This window comes from Plutella xylostella, chromosome 19 (assembly GCF_932276165.1).
Source record: "Plutella xylostella chromosome 19, ilPluXylo3.1, whole genome shotgun sequence".
NCBI lineage: Eukaryota > Metazoa > Arthropoda > Insecta > Lepidoptera > Plutellidae > Plutella > Plutella xylostella.
The window spans coordinates 5,687,523-5,712,630 of NC_063999.1; the positions used below are offsets into that span (position 1 = coordinate 5,687,523).

At 35.5% G+C, this 25,108-nt stretch overlaps 1 protein-coding gene across 1 annotated transcript; it reads right to left on the reverse strand.

The window, feature by feature from the left end:
- Positions 1-1,998: 1,998 nt before the first annotated feature.
- LOC105388027 (G-protein coupled receptor dmsr-1) lies at positions 1,999-16,138 on the reverse strand. The gene is made up of 7 exons (XM_038106170.2): positions 15,878-16,138; positions 13,834-14,112; positions 10,621-10,779; positions 7,437-7,573; positions 6,909-7,011; positions 3,957-4,528; positions 1,999-3,639 (listed from the first exon to the last, which is right to left on the reverse strand). Exons 2-7 carry the CDS (start codon positions 14,044-14,046, stop codon positions 3,618-3,620), a joined length of 1,206 nt encoding a protein of 401 aa, XP_037962098.2. The 5' UTR covers positions 14,047-14,112; positions 15,878-16,138; the 3' UTR covers positions 1,999-3,617.
- Positions 16,139-25,108: the final 8,970 nt, after the last annotated feature.

Genomic DNA, 25,108 nt, shown 5'->3' on the forward strand with positions numbered 1-25,108 from the left:
AAACGTTAACTTTTTTAGTTTTCAAAAATAGCAAATCCCGTACTAGAGGCCCAGTTGTGTGCAAGCCTTTCATGGAGATTCTCCGATGTACAAAATGGACATCCTTACACCTGTTTGGGGGGCATGTAATGTTTAACTACTTTGTATATTTCAAAGTATAAATTAAACGGAGTCGTTATATTCTTCAAGGAATAAGTCGTGGATCCCAGGAAGAACTTTCTAGAACAAATAGTCTTACCATTCCGTAGGCGACCGAGGCAGTTAATAATACAGTTTCTTGATAAATTGGGACGACCGAATGGCGTAGTGGTTAGTGACCTGACTACTGAGCCGATGGTCCCGGGTTCGATTCCCGGCTGGGGCAGATATTTGTTTAAACACAGATATTTGTTCTCGGGTCTTGGATGTGCCCGTAAAATGGCAATAGGCCCGCCCCCTATTACATTGGGACTAACATAACACTCTGGCGAAAAGTGGGTGCAGCAATGCACCCACTTTTCGCAAGGGAGTACATTAGTACAAGGCGTGAGTGCGTGTGTGTGTGTTGATAAATCTGTAAAATATACCCACTGTCAACCAATACCTATAAAGTCATGTTTTTCTTGAATCTAAACTAGACAATTATGACAGTCTTGCTAACGGATACGGATGATGATATTACATGGTATTCCTGGATTTATTTTTTGTATGGTATATAATTTTAATTACAAATATGTTTAAATAAAAGTACTTAAACGTAATTAAATCTATTTCTATCCTGCTCAATCAGAATACTGTCAAAGCAAGAGATACATTTAAATACATTTAATTTCATTTAAATTATTGGATTTTATTGCATTTAGGGCTGATTTTTCAATGGGTAGATAAACATCTGAATATTTATATTAGACAGTGAGTCAGTGACAGCAACTATTTTATTCCTCAGATAACGTTTATCACCATTGAAAAATCAGCCCTTAAATTCATTTAAATTGCAAGTCACCCTAAAAAAAAACAAAAATACATTCATTGAAATAAGCCAATGCCATGCTTTGACGTATTATGGACAGAAAGTGGCAGTAAGCCTATTCTATATTATTCTAATGTTATATTTTATTCTATATCCCAGGTGCATGAAACTTTACTCAAACCGGGCCCAGCTTCCCTGAATTCCTTGTTGGTTATTTGGCAGGCGTCCAAAGATACCGCAACACTCTGACACCGTCGATCTCTGCCACCCGCCTCATATTTTATGCAACGGTTTCTTGAGTTAATTGAACCTAGAGATCTCAAATATAATGTTACATATCTGTATAATGGTACCTAAATTACCTTGGTACAGTATAAGGCAGATAAATCTGACCCCTCTCAGAAGCATTGTCACTATAAGAGGGGGGTCAGGTTTATCTGCACGTGACCGTACAAGGAGTTCATGAATATCTCCAAAAGCGTTTAATTCAGCATGATACAAAAATCGTACGAACGAGCCACTTTGCGCTTTTAATATAAAAAACCATATGATATTTAAACAACTTTTAATACTTGTATTAATACAAAAGTAGTATTTATTTACATACTCTAATATAAACAGACCGTTACTTGAACGTATTCGAATAACAATTCAAGGGTTATAGTGCATATTGCTAAATTAAACTCCTATGACCGTGTACATACATAACTGCAGAAGTGCTCAGTTTTGAAATTTCTATTATAAACATATATGTATAATTATAATCACTGATTCATACGGACAATTACTCATGTCGAATCTTGAGAAGGCAGTTCTTCAAATGTCGGACTGTACTTACAATATGCCTACATCAATATTTATTTTTATTTTAGTTATATACTTAAGTATATACAATAATTACGAATAGATAGAATATTATATTTGCGTACAAGAGAAACATTATATTAATAGTTAACAATCACTTCATTTTAATAATATGTTATCATTTATTTGTAATTAGGTACTCTAACATTATTTTTGATACCGTGTATTAAAAATAATGTTGATGGCATGTAAATGAAATCTTGTGTGAGAATCAACTCCTAAAAAATTTAATAGAGATAAAGTTAAACAAAACTTATTTCAAACTTTTTTGCGCTTTTTTCCAGTAGTCAGGTTAAAGTTTATGAACTTATATTAATTTATGCTTTCTGATGTTGACAGTTTCTGTAGGTTTTTATTTTCAAATTAACATTTGCATTTGGACTTACTAATTTTTTTTTATAAAAAATTATGATATTTAAAATTAAATGCAAATATATATTTTTAATTTCATAAAATTTTATAGCACAAAATAGTATCGTAATATAAAAATAAATTTTCGTCGTATATACGTTATATTTATTTCAGTAAATACGAAATATTCATAACCATACGTTCATTGAATTCATAAAGCTTTCATGATAGTTTGCAACTCATCGTGCGGATATAACTTTTTGAGTGTCTATTTACTTGGATAGTTCGATTAAACCGTATTAACTATTGTAGGTGAACATTGAGTATGAAGAGTCCATAATGTTCTATATTTCTATATATAGTAGGTGAAGGAAATAGATCATACGTATACATAAGACAAAGTAGAAAATATATAGAAAGAAAATATATTTATTTCATACATACACAGATACAACACAAAAATAAGTTTAAACCTAATACTGAAGAGTTGAAAAGTAATAAAAAATTGCTTTCCGGTGCTGAAACGGGTTCTAGCTCAGTTTGATGCTATGTTAAGCCATATGCTAGTACTAGCTAATAGTGATAAATTTATGGATAATGATGAAAATATAAAAACTGCCCATAGTAAAATATCTTGTGACCTTTAGTTACATGCGGAATATTGTATGGGAAACAATATTTCTTTCGCATCTACGAGTTCATACAATTATATTGGTGATAAAACCTTAGCGTTAGCTACCTCCGGAAAAGTTTGTTGTTGAGATGCCGTGAACAAAAATATTATGGCATACAATTGACTAGTAAATAAACAACAACACTACAGGGTTTTTCCTATATTTTTATGAAATGTTGAAACAAATTAAAATAGGATATTCTAATAATTCTTATTATCTAAAAAATACCATCATACATGTTTTTTCTAATAAAACTCGTTTTAGTATGTAATGTACGTAATATGGAGACGATAGGATTTACATTATAAATGAAATATGTTTTATATTCATGTCATGCTTGACGCTTGACTCACATGTTGTTGTTGTTTAGTTCTCGTGTTGATGTCGTTGAGGGCTTACTTTATGAGTAAGTAACCTAAGCTAAGAGCTAAGCTTTTCCGTGCGAGCTTCGCATCGGGATTTATTTTTTCATTCGTGATTTAAGGGTTTCCTGAGGTAATTGCTGATTAGAAAGAAACCACAATTCTAACCACTCCAATATAGTATAACACTCGTAATGTAGCATTAAACCTACTTAATGGTGAAATAATTTTTGTAATGTATCGCAGATGATTCCTCTTTTAAAACTTACTTAAAGTATTATTTTTACTTCCATTATTTTATAAATAAACTAATAATAATTAAATAAGCTTAACCCTACAATTTATAAGTAATGTACGTCTATGTATTTATAAAAAATGTTTCAAAACCAGATCTTGTTTCTCTTGTACAACCCGCCCTCAAGGCACCGATGATTTCGCTCTGAAACAAAGTAAAAAGTATTTTAAATTACATTTAACTTAATACGACCCGAAACAGGAGCAGGTGCAGCGTTGAAATCCGAAATTCGGACACAAATACGAACTTCAAGCAAGGAACTTTATTGGTCTGCTTATATTAGTATTATGTAGGTATGTAAAATCTGACTTTGTATTGCAATCCATAAAACTGTTTTATCGCAAATAAGTTTATATGCCAACTTCGATATAAAATCCAGCTTAAGTTTATTCGAGTATTTTCCAGCACAAACTATTGAGTTCTTTTTTTGGAAATATAATAAGGCACGTCACATTACTTACGTGTGCTGCCCATCGGAGTGTGATCCGGTGAGCGGGGCGGCGTGCAGGCGGCGGGAGCGCCACACCAGCTGGCCGAACGTCATGCGGAACTGCCGCGACATGCAGCAGTACAGCACAAAGTTGATGGCCCCGTTCAGCAGCGCCAGCGCATCCATCAGCTCTCCAAACAAGTCGTAGCAGCGCTTGAAGAAGCACCTGCCTAGCACGCCGCTCATCAGCCCCAGAATCCCTTGCGGCAGCTCCGTAGCCAGAAACAAAAGAAGAACGGCCACCAGCATCCTAGTCGTCCTGTCCGTCCGCTTGTCAGCTTTGTACTGCCGCTTCATGTTCTTAACATTGGTCGGGCACGGGTTGTAGACCCGGATCTTCTTCTGGTGCTGGTTGGCGCGGTACACCTCCCGGATGAGCCACACGCTGATGACGGTGAGGATGAGGCAGGGCAGCAGCTTCACGATGACCCCGTGGACCCAGAAGTTGGCCTGGTAGAGGCGGCCCTCCTCGTCGGAGTCCACGTGGTACAGCACCGTGAGCCCGCCCGGCTCCAGCACCCACGCCCGGTGGATGTCGAACACCTGGGAACAAAATACTTACCGTCATTATAAAATCGAATCAGTAAAATGGAGTATCAAACGGTATCAGGATATAGATTTACAAACTTATGTATTTGGGTATGCATTATGAATAAACTTCTGTAATAAATGGCACGTTACGTAGTCGTAGTCAATAATACAGTAGTCGAAGTCAATCCTTTGTTCTTTACAATGCTTTGATTCGTACGGAACTTAAAAGAGTTGCCAGGCAGCGCTACTTCAAAAGACCCAATCGGACCAAATCTCGCAAAATACTAATAATTATTGCTTTATGTCAAAAGCTTTTAGCTTTTAGTTAAAACTAGAGATAACCAATTTCGCAATTTTGATTTATTACGCGAACCCAAAAACTGGATAAAATACTTTACGACATTGACATAGCGATTTCTTTTTATAACAAAAGGATCGTTGGATAAAAGAGCGTCTTTTCAGGGTGATTGAAGTGCAACTACGCGGAACGGGTGCGGTGCTATTTTTCAATCGCTGTCCTATAAAGTTTTAACCTTCGACCGAATATGAGAAGTGTTATAAATTTGTAAGACGTTTGTTTTTGTGTATACTGTGGATACATTTCTTCAAAACGGATAGACATAGACAACTTTTAAGGTGTTTTAAGGTGACCTAGGTCCAGTTTCTCTCCGAGTAAATCTACCTTAGCATGGACTTCATTTATGTTGGTGTAAAACTGATAGTGAATGGAGAGTTCATTAATCATTGTACACTCACTCTATTAGGAAACGCTTCAAACCTTTTCGGCATTCATGAAATTTTATGTATTTTGCACATAAAGATAAGATACGAAAATGTTCGGAACACTCTATCATGTCATAGCCCAGAATAGTTATGTTAAGCTCTTACAAAACGTCCTCTAAATGATTTTCGGCACAAAAAAGTGTTGGAACTTAGGTACTCATCGCAGCACATTGAATAGAAAGTGATAAAATAAAATAGGTAACTCCCCTTTTACAGTAGCTTACTCAATGCTGCTCATTTAAGTAATGTATTTATATCTAGTAAAAAAATAATTCTTCTTCAGTCATCATTCAAGAAGATTTTTAACCATCACTGGCCACTTTTTCACTGTTTCAAGTCCAAAATGTTTGTAAAGTACTCCAGTAAATATGTGAAACAAACGCCGTAATATGTTCCCCATTTTAAAGTTTAATTAAAGCTTTACCAGATTACCGGGAAAGCTTTTAGCTGTAGTGCTGGTTACAGAAACTGCCCTATCAATCATACCCTTTTTGTTTATTACGTATATTATGAGTATATGGTACATTATATGTATAATATGCTTTTAGGTAAAACTAATTACACCCAGTATTACTACCCTGAGATTAGGAAAGTTTGTATAGATTTATGACTGAACGAACCATAATAGATGTAATATTATCGTACGTTACGTCGTAAATTATATATCTCTACATTCCATACAGTACACTTTCTTTCTACGAAAAACGAAACAAAAACTGAAAAATAGAAATCACTACCAGACAACCGGACACCTTATTACATATTTACTTTAGGGTCAGTGGCTTTACCTTCAAGCTTTTTAATAAGTTTCAGGGCCCACGAGGACGTTAACAAGAAAGCAAACTGCAAAGTTAACTAGATCTGCTTTTTATATTACGTAGAAAAACCTGTTGTTCTTGAACTTCTAGACTTCTAGGGAATGACACCCGACACTGCAAGTAAAACGTAAATAAAATATTTGAATAACTGTGGAAGCGAACACGAGTTTAGCCGAGTCATTTTATTTATTATGCATATTGCTTGAAGTTTTTATACTTAAGAAACCTGGTTCCGCGCGTTTTTACTGTAAGTTTATCTGTGGTCTAGAGGTAGAAGCATACCTTTAACACCCAAGAGTCCCGGGTTCAATTCCCAGGTGGGACCATTAATTTGTGTTTGTAAATTGTGGTTTAAAGTTTGGTTATGATACCTATAGATACAAGTCTTATCACGTCTACGACCGACCATTGAGAAAATCCGATACAATCCGATATAAAGCAATGGATGAATCATGAACACGATGAAACCGTTGAGATTCTTTCGGAGATGTCATTGTCTACCACTGTTGGCTAATGATTAAGGGTGTTTTTAATAGCGTGCGGATTTAATCACGCACGCGGGATTGCCCCGCACGCGTGACACCCGCAAGTGTTATTTGCATAGAACTATTTATTTTAATGCGTGGAATACGCACGGGGTAGGCGGGAAAATGGTGTGTGATCCCGCCTGCTTGATGATATCTGCACGCTTTTAAAATCACCCTAAATGCCAGTTTCAATAACTATTCTATCAAAATTTTATGAAAGGTACCAGTCATGGTAGTATGAGTTCTTCAGAAGAACAAACTTACCAAGTAGGTGGGTATGCAGAGCACGGGCGGCAGCAGGAAGCTGCAGAGGATGGCGAGGCTGCAGCGCCGCTCCGTGCACAGGATGTGGTTCATGTCCGAATACCTAGAAAAAGGGAGATTTTAAATTTTCATCAACACGTAAAATTTCTTACATTTAGGATGACTTGCACCATATATTTAATCGTAATTAAATCTATTGCTGGTAAAGAAAGAAAGAAAGAAATTAACGAAATTAAATATTTGGTAACCTTAAATATTCTTAACATGGAAGTTTGTGTATTCTTGAGTTCGATTCTGAAAGCAACATTCTAAATTTAGCACTCTCAAAATTGTATGGCAGGTATTCTGAAGGCGACATAAATTTCCAAATTATTAGTTCGACGCGGGGCCCGGGCGTCCAATCATTACAGTGATGTTTAGTGTGAGAACAGCGATAGCAACTGTTTTCCAGATATTCACACAATCTTAGCCTAGTGGTAGACCTTGTTACATTGTTAGTTAAAATATTTTCCTTTTTTTTCAGCTTACTTGATAGCCAGGTATCTCCAGATAGCCAGCGAGAGCGTGAGACAGATGGAGGCGGTGTGGAAGAGCTGCGCGAAGTGCATGTGGAACAGCAGGTACGCGGCCCAGCACCACGGCATCTCGCGCTGCCCCGGCAGGATCTGGGGGCAAACAGGGTATAAATATTATAAAAAGAAGGCTAAAGATAGTTTTGGTTTAAACCCGGTTTTAGGCTACTGATATGTATGAAATCCCTTTAGTCTACGTTTTATAATAAAAAGGATTATGATTATTGTTAATTATACATTCATACAGACACGCAGGAAGTGACTTTACCTTATACTATGTTTCGCGCGAAAATATACGGAAAAAAACATAGTTAACGTACCTAAATTTAAAAAAGTCATCGAATAAAAGTGTTTTAGAATATCAACAACCTTTGGTTTACTTTATTAACACCCAGTGTTAAGCTATGTACAGGTCTACATTTTTAACCTCACCACATAATATATAATATTGCGTCGAAACTACAATTAATGTGAACCCGACATCAAGGCTGTTACAAAAGCCTTTTGGAAAAAGTGACAGAACAAAATTTTCATCGCCGAGATACCAATTTTTACATCCTAGCACAAAGGAATAGTACCTAGAATCTACTAGGTAGTTCATTTAAAAAGGCATTTATAAATTAAATTCACTTCTATCTAGCTTCTAGGTACTAGGAGCTAGTGCTAGCACGTGCTGGACTCTTGAACTTTTTGTTCAACTACTTTCGCTCTATTAAGGGAAGTTGTAGAATATGATCCTTGGCCTAGCTCTACCACTGTTTAGAATATGTGTTTCTAATGTTTTTGCGTTTTCTTTCGCCAATTCTTCTCCTCGGTGACTTAGCTTTTTTGAAATGGTGGTCGACTCATAATCTTGACAATCAACAAATACCTGTACAGTCGTCGAAATATTGGCCCGTTTGGACAGCTACACAAATTTGCTATTTACTGTTGATTTACTTGATTAAATACATAAAAAGACACATAATCTGGCTTATTTTTTAACGGCTGAAAGAAAAAAGAACTTTTGGAGCACCAAAAGTTACTTACTGTTTAGATTTTTTATGATTTGGATTTGACACCAGCTGTCATCCCATTCATTTTCGATCCAAACGGGCCTATTATATTTCGACGACTTTAATTGGCACGTTAAGCCGTGGGTCCCGGTTGCTGCTTCGGCAGCAGTCGTTAAGCCTAGTCAGAGGCCTTCGGGCGGCTTGAAAACATCTGACAGTCGGGTTGCCCACTTACCCGACAACTCTCTCAGCACAAGCTTGCTTGTGTTGGGGTCCACCAACCCGCACTTGGCCAGCGTGGTGGACTAGGCCTAAACCCTTCCTTCATTGGAAGGAGACCCGTGCCCCAGCAGTGGGGACGTAATGGGTCGTGATGATGACTTTAATTGCAAAATTTTACGTAGAATAAATGATATTCTTCTTCTTCAGTAGCTCCGTTATCGCGCGTCCCGAGAGAAAAACAATAGAAAATAGTCCGCTGCTTTCACTATGATATACTATCGCACGTACCATCTATGCTTGCTACGCTACCCTCCATGGGACGGGTGATAGATGACGTGAAAAATATTAAATCAAAACTCCCAGCTTGTTTGTATTATACAGATGTTGCAAAAGTGGTATACTTAGCAGAAAAGGGGTGACTACATTTTTTTTATCATCAAAGTCTTTAGTCTGTTTATATGTAAAAGCTTAAAATAATGTGAATTTCCAAAAATCGTAGAACAATAGTTGTGAAAAATACCTGAGTCACCCCCTTTCGGTTTAGTATATAGGTACTTACCACTTTTGCAACGTCGTGAAGAGAAATAATAATAAAAATATTTGCTTCATCTATCTTCAAACTGAGTCTTAGGACAACCTTTTTGGCGCTGTAAGTGAGTATAGAGCTATTTTGTACGAGAAAGTAATCGGCTTCGTTTTTTCAGGATCACTTATTAATCTCATAATTCATACACTCATAATCTGTCAAGCACATCATTATCTACCATCAATATATTATGTATGTAATGTGTATCGCAAGTACTTCACACACGTCCATTAGTCCTGTACTAAGTGATCTAAGCACTCAAAGAGATGAATACAAAAACAAACCGACCAAGTTCGAGTCAGTTTCACATATATAGGTAAGTAAGTATAAATAGGGTTCCGTAATAATCATAAATGATTCCCGACTCTACATAGTGGCCATGATTTAAATACCTACGACAGGGGGATAGAACATTATGTTCTTTCCAACAAATATTCCTTCTAAATTATTTAATCTGTGACTGGGCACAGATTAAAAAATGCACTCACGAGCAATGATAATGTTTCAGTGACATAGCAACTTACCTGGTGGAACTTTTTCATTGCTAGCGAATGTATTACTTGTTATGTACAATATCCGAACAGTACTTAAGTTCCCAACTACTAGCTTCTCTTTGATTCGATCACCACAATTCCATCCTGTAGATGAATCCCCGTATCGCAAGTTAATCTTGTTTCTTCTGAGTAAAACCTACAACGTTGTCTCCTTAATGAGTCTAACAAGTCTAGAGACTGCTAATTAGCTGAGAGTTCAGATTTGTTGTAGAAGGATCTCTCAAGGAGTTTAACAGGTAAATCTTGAGATTAAGGATAAACGGGAAAATAATTGTGCTGTTATTCAAGATTCAGGCATTATCACGGATTTATTTTTCCTTCGAGGAAACTTGCCGAGGAGCTACGGTGAGCTTCGTTAATAGCTATACACTTTTGTACTCAGCTTTTTTACCTTGTCCTATTAATAAACTTCTAAACGGTAAACATTTAGGTAGGTACTTACTTTTTTTTTTGGAGAACTTATTGTTCTTTGTCAAACAGTTCAAAAGCTTAAACATTCAATAACTTTTATATCAATAACTAGGTACCTATTTAATTTTTAATAAAAATACTTTACAATTTATATCTTTTGTTTGATATATTCCACTTTTTCCATGTATATGCACATTGTAACTCGTTACGGAACTCGTCAACAATAACACTTACTGCATAGTCCCTTACCAACCTAGACAATCTAACCTCTCAGCTCTCATCCAAAGATACACTAAACGTACCTACTGCATAGTCCCTTATTTCGGTGCTAGATCATCTAACCTCTAATCTCTCATACAAAGACAAACGTACCAGATACCGATACACCACAAAGGGTATGTACTCCAGCATCACGAAGACGTCGGCCACGGCCAGCCACTTCAGCAGGCGGTTGATGGGCGCCGCCGCCAGCTCGCGCCGCGTCAGCACCGCCACGTTCAGAGCATTCGCCAGGCTGCCGAAGAAACATACCTGGTGGAGGAGGATGTAGGTTAGTAAAATATGTGCTAAGTACTTGTTTATCAATATCGCTCGTATATTCAGAATAATAGTCTTCGTGACCTAAGAAACTTGACATAATTTTTATCTGACCTCTGTCGTTTATATACATATAATCTTGCTCCAAGGATTACTATTACGTTAGCTGTATAGCCTGTCTTGTCATAAATAATGGAGATTATTAAAAACCATAGCTGATTTCCATATCGATCCGTTATTCGACGGACGGACGCCTGCAGTCCACAATTAATAAGACCGGTACGACCGTTACGAGTAATAAACAAACCGCCCTACCTACTAAGTACATGAAATACTGAAGTATAGAAATTCTGTACAAATATATCATTAAAGTAAACATGTTTTTGTTTAGTCGACATTCAAGAAATTGTTAAGTTTACAAATGGAGTAGACTGGGGATATGAACTATCATCACCGAAGAGAAAGAAATAAAATATTGAAACAAAATTACTAATTAATCATTGGCAACAGCAAAAAAGAACGAGTAACGTAAATGGGGCATGTATCCAATCCATATCCATATACATATTATGAATTAATATTTTCTTAATTAAAACCCGAAGTCTACATATATTTTTATCTAGTGTTTCATTGGACTGACGGGATAGTAAAAGATTATTGAAACGTGAACAAAGGATCAAAGCTACCATGACTACGAGGCTTAACTCGCGTACTTATACATAAATTAATATTATTGTTCTGTCGTACTCTGTACACTTGTAAAATCCTAGGGACCTACCTAGATCGTTTCATTTTACAAATCGCCCAAGATTGTTTTATAATACTCGTAACAGCTACAAATTTTAATACTTAAAATTATAACTAGTAATACCGCTATTTAAAATCGTGTCTCAAAACATCAATTCTTAGTGCGCGCTTAAAGGCCGATTTGCATTGTCAGTGTTTAAGAAAGTTTATCCAGTACAACTTGAAGGGCAAGTTCTTTATTGCTTGCGTTGATAGGTTGAGAGTGAACTAAAGCAAATAGCATTTACATGTTTCACCTAGAGTAATATCCTAAAACATCGTCCTAAACACTATTACTTAGTTATGGTTTTCGCGTTTTTCACCCTGCACAAATAGGAAGCTATACTGAAACATTGACGTAGGTACTACATTTTTGAGATAATGAATAAATCGATAGGCTTTGTTTGATCAACATGAATCAGCTGTCGCAAATGATGAATTACAGAGATATTATATAAAGCCCATATTACTCAGTATTCCAATTTTACCAGGTCAAGTGTGTATTGTAATTTATTCAGTATTGCAAAGGTAACTAAAGATTTAATTTTGTTCGAATGTAGGATTAATATTTTATGGCTTGTTTACAGTTTAAGTATTAATAGGTAATTCATCGGACAGTAGATAGATTAAATAAAAGTAAGTACTGTCCCCACGGTCCAGTTTAGTTACGCCGCAAGTTGCGGACTACGAGAGTAAGGCCTAGTTTCACCATGCTCTGTTAGATCATTAACACCCTCATTTAGTTCTTGTAAAAAGTGACAAAAGTAAACAACTACAATTTAACAGGGGGTGTATTAACACCTATAGATCTAACAGAGCGTAGTGAAACTAGACCTCAAGTATGCTATGGCTTTCAACAAATCAAATAACTTTAATGGATGTTGAGGGAGGATCTTGGTACTTACTTCTCGAAAACTCTTCGAAAAATCAATTAAGTTACATACAAACTAGTACCGCCCAAGTTACACGTCTCGCAGCATAACTTGCGTTTGCCGTTCAAACTAAAATAACAACTTAACTCGCCGATAACGCCAATCCGGCTTTAGATTGCATACACTCTATGAAAACTGTTGGCTACCAACTTTAAATATAGTATTTATGAATAGGTTCCTATTTGAAGCATAACGTTTAAATTTTGCTAGTTTGGAGCTTCTGAGTTGAGTGCAGAACTAGCAAACGGTAAAGACTCACAACTACAACCTATAATTATGTGTAAGGTTCCCATGAAACAATTATCCTTACTCTGAACTCAGCTCACACTAATATTGTGAAGGCGATATGATAAGTTTGACGCTATGTCTGAATGTTTGTTACTCTTTCACGGGAAATCGCCTGAACTGCAGAACTATCGTACTCAATGCATGTATAAGTGAAACTGGCACATATTAATTTATACATGGGAAAACTTATTAGAAGAGCTACATAGTTCTTCAAAAGAGATAGCTGCATTCTTGTTGATATGCATTTCAACATCTATTATGCGTTGGCATTTCTAGAAACAAAACAGTAGCAATAATCGAAAGAATTATTTAAAAATATATTAACCATCCTCCAAGCGGAGCGCAGCGAAGCGAAGCATTTACCACATAGTATTTTAAAGTTTCGGTGTTTTAAACCTTCGGTGTTTCGAAAGTCTGATGAAATTCGGTAATAAGATACGTACCCCTCAAATAAGCTATCTAAATACACCGTTTGATTATGGTAGTCAATCTTTTTATTTCATCAATCATAGATAAGCAGGCACACGTATAATATTTTTTGTATTGATATGGTCACATACTTCACACCCTCTTCTTACTACGCTTGCTGCTCCTATTTACCAAACGAGAGTCATCGTATGTACAATTCTACAGCAACTTCATCCCCTCTCATAAGATGATGTTAGGTTAGCCAATTACGTAATAGCTTAAAGTCCTCTACATTCTTGGATCTTACATTTTATGATATGATTAAAAATGATTTGTGATATTTGTTTTTTACAATTTATAATAGCTAATCCATAAGCGAGAAAAAATTGTGAAGGACCTTACTACAACCCAGCCGTTCCTTTGAAGTAATTTAATAAGAATTTAGCTATAAAAAATATGAACGGGCAAAGTCCTTATATTTTCTCAATTTTACTCGTAAACGCCACCGTTTTCAGTACTGACCGAATATCGTAACTATACTGTTCAAATGAAATACAAGTGAAAGCCATAAATTCTCGGGAAAAGCATTAAAAATGCCACAGTGCCTAATAAATTAGACGCAAAAGACACTTACCATCAGGCTAATATATCCATGGATGCTGTTATAGGCCAGTATGACGTCACGGAAGCTTCCTTCACAGTAGGTGCAACTCGCCTGCGCGTTCTTAGACAAGTTGTACGAATTCCTCAACCCGTCCACCAGTACCGTCCAGTCAAGTGGCTTGTGACTGCCACTTCGATTATGACTCGTGATCGTTGCGAAGTTCGGAACAGTTTCCGTTGCCATCTCGACGTCTCTTGTACTAACTGTTCAATAAGATTTTAATGGGCATTCTTCGTCTTTTGTTTTAATCTGTAACAATGAGAAATTTATTACTATTACTATTTTATGATCATAATATATGGTTATTAAATGTAACAGTTTAAAGACAGTGTTTTTGACCGCGCGTGGCCGTAGCTGTGGTACCTACTGCGACATCCTTTGCCTATACAACAAACCTTAGAGACTTATTTATTCCCTCCGGTACTTTTAGGATCAACTCTCAATATTTTCCTATGACTAAATGTCGCCGCACACGGGCCACCGGCCACAGCCACAAACGCCGCGCCGCCCCGAGAAGCTTTTGTATGGGAACGATTTGAAGCGGTGGCCGCCACCGGCGTCAACCGTGTGCGGCGAGTCCATATAAAATGTACGAAAATTACAGGAAATATGTCAGTGGCAGCGTTTTGTGGTTGTGGCCGATGGCCCGTGTGCGGGAGCCCTAAAGATGAATATGACCCAGACTCTATGGGCTCCTATTCGTGCCTCTATTACTTATTCGATTGTATCATCTACAATGTACGTTACAATAATGACATGCCAAGCGCAAGCGGTTACAAAGGTGTCCATGGAACGAGCACTACGAGTATTCCATGACTGTCAGGGGATCAAATAAGAATAACTACACTGCTTAACTAATATCGATAAGTGATAGATTCTGTAGGTAGGCATTTAGGAGCAAGGCTTTTTTGTCGCTAATTGTGACCGACGTGAATCTAAATTGACAAAGAAAGTCAATACTGTTATACTTAAGCAAAAAGTGTTGACATAGATACTGTTTTTAGTTAGCCATAGGTATACAATATGTATTTCTATTAATTGAGTTGAATCGGCAACGTGAACATGTGTAAATTCTTTGAGGTTTTGTTGTAGGAGGTTGTAGGTATATGTCTGTAATTGGATGTGTTTTTTTTTGTGATTACAGGGCGCGTTGTTACCAAAGTAAATGAAATACAATCCTGCTAATGTACCCATTTTACTTTGGCAACTCACGGTTGTATTACTTATATACGTACGTATATATAAACCGATACAAATTACATTACATGATTAGCAGAAAGTGGTATGAAATACATCTGCTTGGCACGATTCTAATTGTTTAGTTATAAAAATGGTCCTTAAAAAGTTAGTTATACATACATAATAATGCATGATAGGTTTATACAATATTTGTATTGCATACCTATAATATTAAATTATATTTTTTTGTAATAATAAAAAAACAGGACTTAATTTCCAAGTTTCTAGCCAAAAAATAGGTATTTAGTGTTTTGTTTAAAATTATGGCTTGTTTACGTCTGGCTTTGCTTTGATGATTGATTTATTATAGCATAAACTCTGATGGAGAGTCAAAACAATTTTCTAATAAAGCTTTTTTGTTTTGGTTCATTTATTTACTCTAACGACTGGACGACTGGATAACGTCACGATGGAATACCCTAATATTTTTTTAAATATTGTGCATATGCATAAGGTTAAAGAAATGTACTTACCTCTTAGAGTAGGTAGAGATGTAAAGCCTTCTCCTAGTTACGGAAAAAGTTAAAGAAAAGGATATTATGTGATATACGAACAGGCAGACAGGCAGACTACATACACTATCATATTCTTTTCAAACTTCATGGTTATGCGACAAGATTTTATTTCGTTTTCTGTAAAAAAACATCCTATAACAAATTTACATTCCTAATAATATTATGAAAGAAAAGCTTATTTTTGTATTGTCTCACCAGTAAGTTGTTCCACGGATATTAGCAAGACATATTTACTGAATGTAAGTATTAAATATTCTTACCAAGTTCGACATCATAACAACCAACGTAAACACTGCGAAAACACTGTATAAAGTTTAGTTTAAACTTTTCCCGCTACGTTATCATCATCATAGTTTCAGCTAACACAAACTTTGAGTACCTAACTGTCACAAAAAAGTTTTAGATTGTCATTTGTTTATTTGCAAATACTCCTATGATATTAATTGTATGATTTTGTGTAGTATTTGTCGTGTCGTGGCCCGTGCCGCCTCGCGCGCCGCCCGCGGTCTACTGAAGTATCAACACCACAAATTCCCGAACACAATGAAAATCTGTCATGACTTATTTCGCCTAACAAGCTTCATTTGATCTTGCATCCCATTCATTATATTATTGTAGACATAATAGTGTGACATCTTAATTTCCTTCAGTGCTTTTTTGTGCTTAAATACAGCCTTCTATCCTTTAATTACTTATTAACTTTCATTGTGATTGCCTTCAGGCCAACATGACAGCAATGACGTCATACGTAAAGGGTGAATTCCGACGCCCCTGTGAGAATAACATAAACTCCATAAAAGGTCCTTCCGAAGATGCGGCCTCAAGCTACACATGAAATAACCCAATCTCTTTTGCGAGGTCCACCCCTTGGGGCCAAACGCCCATAAGACGCCATTATTATCGCGGGAAATGCGGTGTCGAAACACGTAATCAGGCCATAGTGCTCCTGCTAAGTGCTAAATGAGATTGGAAAAGAAAACCGCACCTCTATTGAGTAAAAAACAGTGTTCTATTGACATCTTGAAGCACTGTAGTGCCAAGATTCCCAAGAACTAGTACTACTTTGTATTCGTAACTAGCAAACTTCAAACCAATTTCCAGTTAAAAATGAATATTTCAAAGATTTTACTGTTTTTACTGACTCGATAAAATGTCTGTGAGACGTTAATTGCCTAAATAAATGTCTGTCTTTTGTAAATGTCGGAAAATAACTAAGTTACAGCGTTATTCGAAGCTTTTGAACGAGCTATGCCATTCCGTCGGTTGCTTAAAAAAAGCCTCAACTCGTATTTCGCTACTCAAGTACTGACAAAAAATATGAATTATTCAATGTTGTTAAAAAAACGATTTCGGTTTCGTTATTTTGATGGTCAATATCCGCTCCGTTTAATTGAAATTCACGTTTAATAAAATTTTCCAACACTAACGGACATACAGAGTGGATTTTTAATAGACACTGAACCAAATTACCTATTTCAATGCCCGTTCGCAGGTCAAGTACCTAGCTTCAACCTAGTACCCTTTATAGTAGTATTAATGTAGTAAGTAATATTGTAGTAATACCCTTTATATGTATATTAACCCCCTTATTCATAGAAAAGTTACCGGATGTTTTAGCTATTGAACTGTCAAAGAACAATATCTTTTCTATGAATAAGGGGGATAAATATACAAGCACAGAACAACGCGGACTCGGGTGTATAGAAGTAAAATAGGAAAGACAGCAAATTTTATCACTGCAGAATCGGTGTTTTTATCACAGACTTATTTGATATTATATTTCTTGTTTCTCACTGGTTGTTAAAATAAAAATGAAAAATATTCAAAATTAAATATCTTAATATGCATTTTTATACGAGCAGCAACATTGTCATGAATAGCAACCTTATTAACTAGAGAAGTAAAAGTGAAAAGTTCAGATTTACCTCCTTCAATTTATGGTTTGACGCAGCACTTTGGAAAATAGATTTTCTGGCGCACATGTTGGTACTGTATCTTTTCAACTCTTGGCTGGATAAATTCATTGTGGTGTTTTCCAGGGGGAAAAATTTCGCTCATTCGACATAATTATCTCGTATTCAATGAGAAATATTGTATTGAAAACTCGAGATTATGGGTGTGTTTAGATTTTTAGATGATTTCAAGTGGACGAATCAAATATCAATGTAGATAAATACAATGAGTATTATATATATGCAGGTTAAAATATATGTATGATAATTATATTAATTAAGTGCTGATTTTGCATTTCTTAAAATCTCCCAGAAAATTTCCTGTAATGTTTATCTAACAAATAAAATAAAATACATACTACGACGAACCGACAACAAGAAATTTGTGCTAAAAGCGAAGACCACATGGGGGTGAAATACAGAGAGAAAGTTTATCAGTGCTACCCATGGGCAGAGTCAATGCAGCATAAAATTTTCACTATGGGACTTACTTTGAAATTGCATTAAACTGCCCGTTTCATTAATTTAGGACGAGTAGATATTAACTGTGCTATCTGTGCTACCACAAACACTAGTGTTTAAAACGAAAATTGACAGTTTTTTTAGGCGTTTGACAGCTATAAACACCTTTTAAACACTGTCTTAAGTTTTTGTGGTAAGGCCCTAATATTTTCCACGAAACACCTTTTTTTTGGTGTTGCTAAATTTGCTTGAACCGGCATCTTTTTAAATATCTTGTAGGTACTTGTTGTATCTCTTAGACTGCGCTTTTGCTTTTTTTAGTTATGTACCCACTTCGATATGTCAGCAACAATAACTGACTAGGTAAGGTAAAACCTTTTTTTACAATGTAAGCTAATTTTCATCAAACGTACACAGTAACTTTAGGTCTCTTTTCGTTAACAGGGTTCACGTCAGGATTTAATTGAAAATTAACACAGTCTACATAAAAAACATATTTTGTTATTTTCCGCTACGGAAAATAATTACACAGACACAGTAAAAAATAATTGAGCATACAATGCAATCTAAAACAGCCTCCCTAAATGAATAATGTTGAGACTTTGTGTCGGTTTATTCTGAGCTATGGAAAACGCGAACTTTGACGATCTGATTTACATTTTCGGGCCTGGGTTTTGGCTTAGTATACCCTTTTTGCAACACCCTGTATTGTTCATCAAAGAATATTTCATTCTTGAGATTTGCACTTGTCAATTTAGTATCTGAGATAATAAAACTTGATTCATCAAAGAAATTACTTTCGGGGAAATGAACTATCGGTAATATGAACAATCGACAAAACAAATTGTCGGCTGAACGTCATCGGAGAATAGTGTTTCGAAATGGCGAGGGAATCTAACTGAAGTATACTCGTACTTGCGTGGTACTAGGTAGCTCTACCTAGCTTTTAATAGTAAGTGTTGTGTTTACAAGAAATATCTGCTTTCACCTACTCGAATTTACGAACAAAGTGTCTGCTTACGTACATATAACTATACACAAATGCGTGTGTAAGTATAGTAAAATCTAATTTATAGCGGCTACACGGCTGTGTTGATGTTTCCACGTTGCCAACGTTTTAAATAAACTGGCAAGTTTTAATTTCTTTTTGTGTTTCTACTTTATAATTTGTTTATGCCTGGCGGCAAAGTCGAATGACTGATAAAAACACTAAAAAGTTTAAGAATAGACTAAGGGCGAATTCGTCCAAACATCATCTTACACGAGAATAACTATACCGGAATAAAATTTATACGCGAGTAAATATCTAGGATAAGTACATTTGCATTCTACCAAGTTATACCATGATTAATTGAATGAACGAGGAACGAAACTGTAATGCAACTAAAATAAAAATAGTTGCGTTTCAAAGCATGCAATAGAAATGACATGCCAACTTAGTTTGTATGGATTATAATAGTATGAAATTGTTTATGTTTTAATATTTTATTCGCTGTTGTTATTCTGAGAATTTGCCTATAAACTTACTTTTGTTTATGTTTTGACAGATGTGTTTATATGTCATTATGACGGTTTTCTAATCAGCTGATGTGCCGCCGCCATTACAAAATTACTCTCGGATAAGCTCGTTACACGGTCAATTTTGGCGGTATAACATTTTATTCTTGGGATAAGCTACTTATCTTGGTTTCGGGTTTGATAGAATGCAAAATGGGCTTACTCGCGAGTAACTGGTAGTTTACTCGTGAGTAAAAAGTTACTCGACGTTGGTCGAATCCACCCTAAAATACACAGATTGTTACAAAAAATATAGGATGATTGCGAATCATCACCAGTCTCTTTTGGGAAAAGCTATGTTAGGCGAGTGAAGCTCGCGCAAGCAACAAAATAAAGCATGGAAACAAAACAAAATGTTTTAAAAGTATATATTTTCAGCTATTTGCTGTACTTAATCACAAGAATTCTAATTAAGCAGGAGAATGAAAAATACAGTTACATTTTCTAGATGTGGGAGGGGCTATATTAAGCAAGAAAGTAAATACGGATCGTTTAGACTGCGGGGTTAGGTCGGTCCTTAATGTCTATTTAAAGACGAAGTACCTAGAATAAGGTCAACCCATAAATCATACTATAAATTACTTAGGCTAAGTTTCAAAAAGCTATTTACTTTTCTCTGCCCTACAAACTTTTCAAAATTCAAAAACAGCATATCTTACAAGTGAGTATGTAATATGTTTTTCTATACTTATTTAAAAAAAAAACTTTTATTTAAGTGATTACCCATATAGCATTAAACTTACAAGTTGCAAATAGTATGTGCACTGAAAAAAAATATGTTTTCCTATTTAAAAAAGTATTATATTGTTATTTGTATTTGTATTCTTTTGATTTTGCTATTTGTATAAAATTATTCAACTTTATTTAGAGAATAAAAACGGTGGCTAAACTATTAGTCTATATTGTATTTTTAACCGACTTCAAAAAAAGGAGGAGGTTCTCAATTCGTCGGAATCTTTTTTAAATATTTTTTATGTATGTTTACCGATTAATCCGCCGTTTATGAACCGATTTTGAAAATTCTTTTTTTGTTGTATTGGGTTGAGCTCCCAGGTGGTCCAATTTTTTTTCAGAATTTTATCTCACCCCCAAGGGTGGGTAAAGGGGTAAAAACAGGGTATGAATTTTCATTTTAGGCACATATTAACCGATTCTAATGAAATTAAAAACGTAAATATAGTTCTTATAACAAAAAAAAATGATGGTGACCTTGAGCTGATCTGATGATGGAAACGGAAGGCAGTCAGGGGAACTCCTCAACGGTATAAAGCAACTACTTTGTGTTTAGGCTTGAAAGATTCGTATTGATTAGTAGGACTTTTTGGTATCATTTGCACCTTACTTTTGATTGAAAATTATTGCAAATAAACTAAAAACTATAAAATAAAATAATAATTAAAAAAATTAATATATAATATACCTAAGCAGGAACTGTTATTTTTTGAAGTGCCATATTTCTTCAGATTACTTTGTCACCACACCAACATCAAAAAAGAACAGTTTCTGCTTAGGTATATTTGTACTGTCACATACGAGTAGAATTTGTGTAAACCTTAAATTATTTCTTACATTTTAGTGGTTTTTTGAAGTTGGTTTTTTTACAGGCACTACTTCTATGTAGTTACCATAAATTAACGTATACTTAATGTATTTTTTCTTACCTTTTGTGCTTAATAAGAATGAAAACAAGCTTCGAACTGTATTATCTTTTTGTGAAAACTTCACTGGTGTGTGATAGACTATTTATTTCTATTTTTAAGTAATATTATGTATGTTTTCTTTACCAATAAAAAAAAGGAAAATTAAAAAACGAACTAATATTTACAACAATAAGTAAATAAAATTTTTATACTAAAAATGGTTCTTTAAAATATTCGGAAGGCCCCCACACTAGGCTGAACCTGTGTCGTGGGTAGCCTGTATTCCCTTAGGTACTCCCAACAACTCCTGAACACTAAACTGTTCATAAAAAATAAATATGTGCCCTATACAAATCCAATAAGCACGACAAGTAAGAGAAATTCAGAAAATCATTGGTTATTGTGTCGGTTCTAGGGAAACGACCGCGATACTTGGGACCTTTTTCCATTGCTCCGGCCCGGCGGCGGCGTCGACGTCGGCAACCAGAATCTGAAAGAGAAAAATATGGGAGGAATTTATCCGGCTATAACATACCAAATCTGAGTAGTGAAGAAGCTAATTAGTGTGAGTTTGTAAATCGGTAATTAACGTTTGCCAAACTAGAGCAGTGGAGAAAGGCTCTTAGAGTGTGTCGACACGTCATTCCCCTTTATATGTTTACGGTAAGTACTCGTCTTTGTATTGTATTTCAGAATAAGCCTCAAAAGGAAAAAACGTTATTGGATATAAATATGTTATATGACTGACTGGGTAATAAATATAAATATGGTTCATAAGAGGATTGTATGCGCGCGAGCGTCCGTACAAAAGGAAATAACGTTTATAAGCGGATGTCTGATAAATAATTATTCCATGTCCGATCCATGAGGGTTACTCTAGATTGAAAAAAAATTAACGAACGAGAGCTATCATTTTTTACTACGTCTATTTATAGAGTCGAGGTAGGGACGCAGCAGATCCCCTAGTCTAACACAATGCTTGAATTTTGAAATACGCACACGCCACGCTGACGACTAGCGAACATACGAATTACGTACCTCCTACGAAATTTTAACGCAAGCTTACACCAAAGAAAAAAAAATGAAAACTTGTTTAACGGTTGTTTTGATCAAAATTTGACATATTTATAAGACAACTGCCAGCGTTTAGCATGTGTCTGTTTTGATGGTAACAGATGTGCTCTCCCGATACGCCGCTCGACGTCTGTGCCTTTCAAATCCGGCGTGCCGTGTATTATTCTACTTAAGTCGGGTTAAATAAGGAAAATTATGTTTCTACGATCAGACCAGCAGCAGGGCCGGCAGTTTTTATATAATTTCCGCACTAACGATTTATAACATTAATCAAATTGACGGGAAACTTTATAGGTTTTTCCAATAGTTTTTCGTTTTCGTAAACAGTAAACACGTGAATTTCCGTTTACACATTTTTGGTATGCCAGAAACTTTTCATATCACATTTTATTTAGCTTTTAACAAATGGTTCTGGTTCCACGGAGATTTCTTTCTCTGCCGTGATGTACGGTCAGACTATTTAGTTTTCAGACACTGATGTATGGTCGGCCAGGCCACCGATACGCGGGTCTTCAATCAAGCGATTCCACTCATCTTAATGATTGATATAATGATTGCGACCAGCCCGTGTTTATGTATGAAATATTTAGTTTGGTCGAAAAGGATGTTTGTCAATCCGCCACGCCCTGGATATTGATGGATAACATCATTAACGTGGGCTATTCTGGTATGACCACAGAAAGCTTACATTGTTTCCAAGTCTTTTAAAAAATATATAAGTATTATAATAATATATAGCTGTTTAAATCGTATTAGTACTAAGTAAATTAATATTAGTTCTTGTAGATTGTACAGGGTGTAAATGTTATGCTACCGATACGTCTCGTAAATATAACTACAATGACACGATCTTCTGGAATAACTTTTCCAAGGTTCATACGGAAATTAACTTTTTTAGATCCAAGATGTGTTTTAAGTTTTTGAAAACTTATATAGGTAGACTGTATGTATTACGCTTAAAATATAATTAAAACTTCATTTTGCAAGACTTAATTGGTTCTTTCACGCTACGAGTAGGATACTGCACGCCGCCGCCAGCGGGGCTCTCAAATTCATATAAAGTTACCTTACTTTTAAACGAGATATTATATTTTGTAGTATATTTCGGTTCACATATATTTATTTATTTATTTATGCTTTTATTGCACAATTTACAAAAGTAGTTGTACAATGAGGTGGACTTAATGCTAAGAGCATTCTCTACCAGTCAACCTGCAGGAGGTTCAGGAGCAGAAAGTAGGGAAGTGCAAAAAAAATAACAAAAATCACAATCAATCAATGAATCTCACAAAAAAAAAAAAACCTACACAAAATCTACCATAATTATACCTACATATATATAAAAAAATATATATAAACCTATACCTAACATTCTAATAATATATAATAATACATTTATATATACTTATACATACACACATATATATATATATATATATATATATATATAAATATACATATACTGGGTGTCCCAAAAGTCAACGTCATCCCTTAAAGGGCTGATAGGTCAGCTCATGAGAGGCCAGAATATTCGGAATTATTCGGAAATCGCTATTAAGAATTTGTATTCTAACAATATGGATTTTTGTACCGGCGGCACGCAAAAAACTGATCCAAGGTGTCGATTTTCAGCAAATTTATAAAAGTGCCAATATCTCGAAAATTATCGAGTTTTTTCTAAAGTCATTGTGATATTCTGGCCTCTCATGAGCTGACCTATCAGCCCTTTAAGGGTTGACGTTGACTTTTGGGACACCTTGTATGTATAAAATAAAATTTAATTTTCGGAGGGCCTGGTCCCAGCGCACTACCCGCCGCTGCTGCCTGCGCCGCTCACAGTGCGACGGTTTCATGCTGCAGACTATATGGTGCTGTTAACACAGCTCTTGCTTCAGTTGACTGGGATCAGCATTTATCTGTAGACTGCATTGAGGTTGCCGTAGACAATTTTTATACTGTCATTAATGAAATTATACATTGTTTAATTCCTAGTCGTGTCGTTCGTGATGAGATGAAATATCCTAGGTGGTATTCAAAACCGTTAATAAGCTTATAAAATATAAAAAAAGTTCATAAAAAATTGAAAATATACGGCAGGCTATCCGATTATAAAATCTCCTCATCGCTGCGACGGATACAAAAAAAATGGAAACTGATTGCTTTATAGATTTATTTCCAACGCAGAAGATAATATAAAGATATAAGAATGCTCTTACATAAAATCGAGAAAAGGTAATAATGAAATCCCAGACACGATATACCTACTTGGATGAAAATAATGTTGGTTCGGACGGTCAATCAATAGCGAATATTTTGTTCCACTGAGTTTTTGAAAAAGAATCCACTATTTAAAACGATTTACATGTTTATGAAAGTAACTATAATGACACAACGTTACTATGCTCTGTAGCTATAAATTTTGATATACTTAGTAGAAAAATACTTAAAAAATAACTCGCAATTCCAATCACGGTCCCACCAACACCACGATCACAGAGTAACAATTCTGCTGCTGGCGCCCCCGCTGCTTTCGAACCTCCCCCATCTATTCACTATGTCGTGTCTATTTGTGGTAAAGTTGTGCCAGTTATCGATAAATCCAATTTTGTTTTTTTCAATTATGTTTTTTATATTATTGGCATTCAGAATTACAACAATAAATCTACAACTAATTATGTCTTTAACTTTATTCCATAAACAATATTGTAATGTAATTTAATCCTAGTAAGTCTTAATCCACCTAATTAAGGGCCGGTACAGGTGACGTCCACCAACCCGCACTTGGCCAGCGTGGTGGACTAGGCCT

Bases quoted from the DNA above. Each gene is read 5' to 3' on its own strand.
- LOC105388027 (XM_038106170.2), bottom strand. From the start codon at position 14,046: ATGGCAACGGAAACTGTTCCGAACTTCGCAACGATCACGAGTCATAAT. The intron at 10,780-13,833 runs GTAAGTGTCTTT...CTCCTCCACCAG, and splicing joins ATGGATATATTAGCCTGATG to GTATGTTTCTTCGGCAGCCT. The intron at 3,640-3,956 runs GTAAGTAATGTG...ACTTTGTTTCAG, and splicing joins CACTCCGATGGGCAGCACAC to AGCGAAATCATCGGTGCCTT.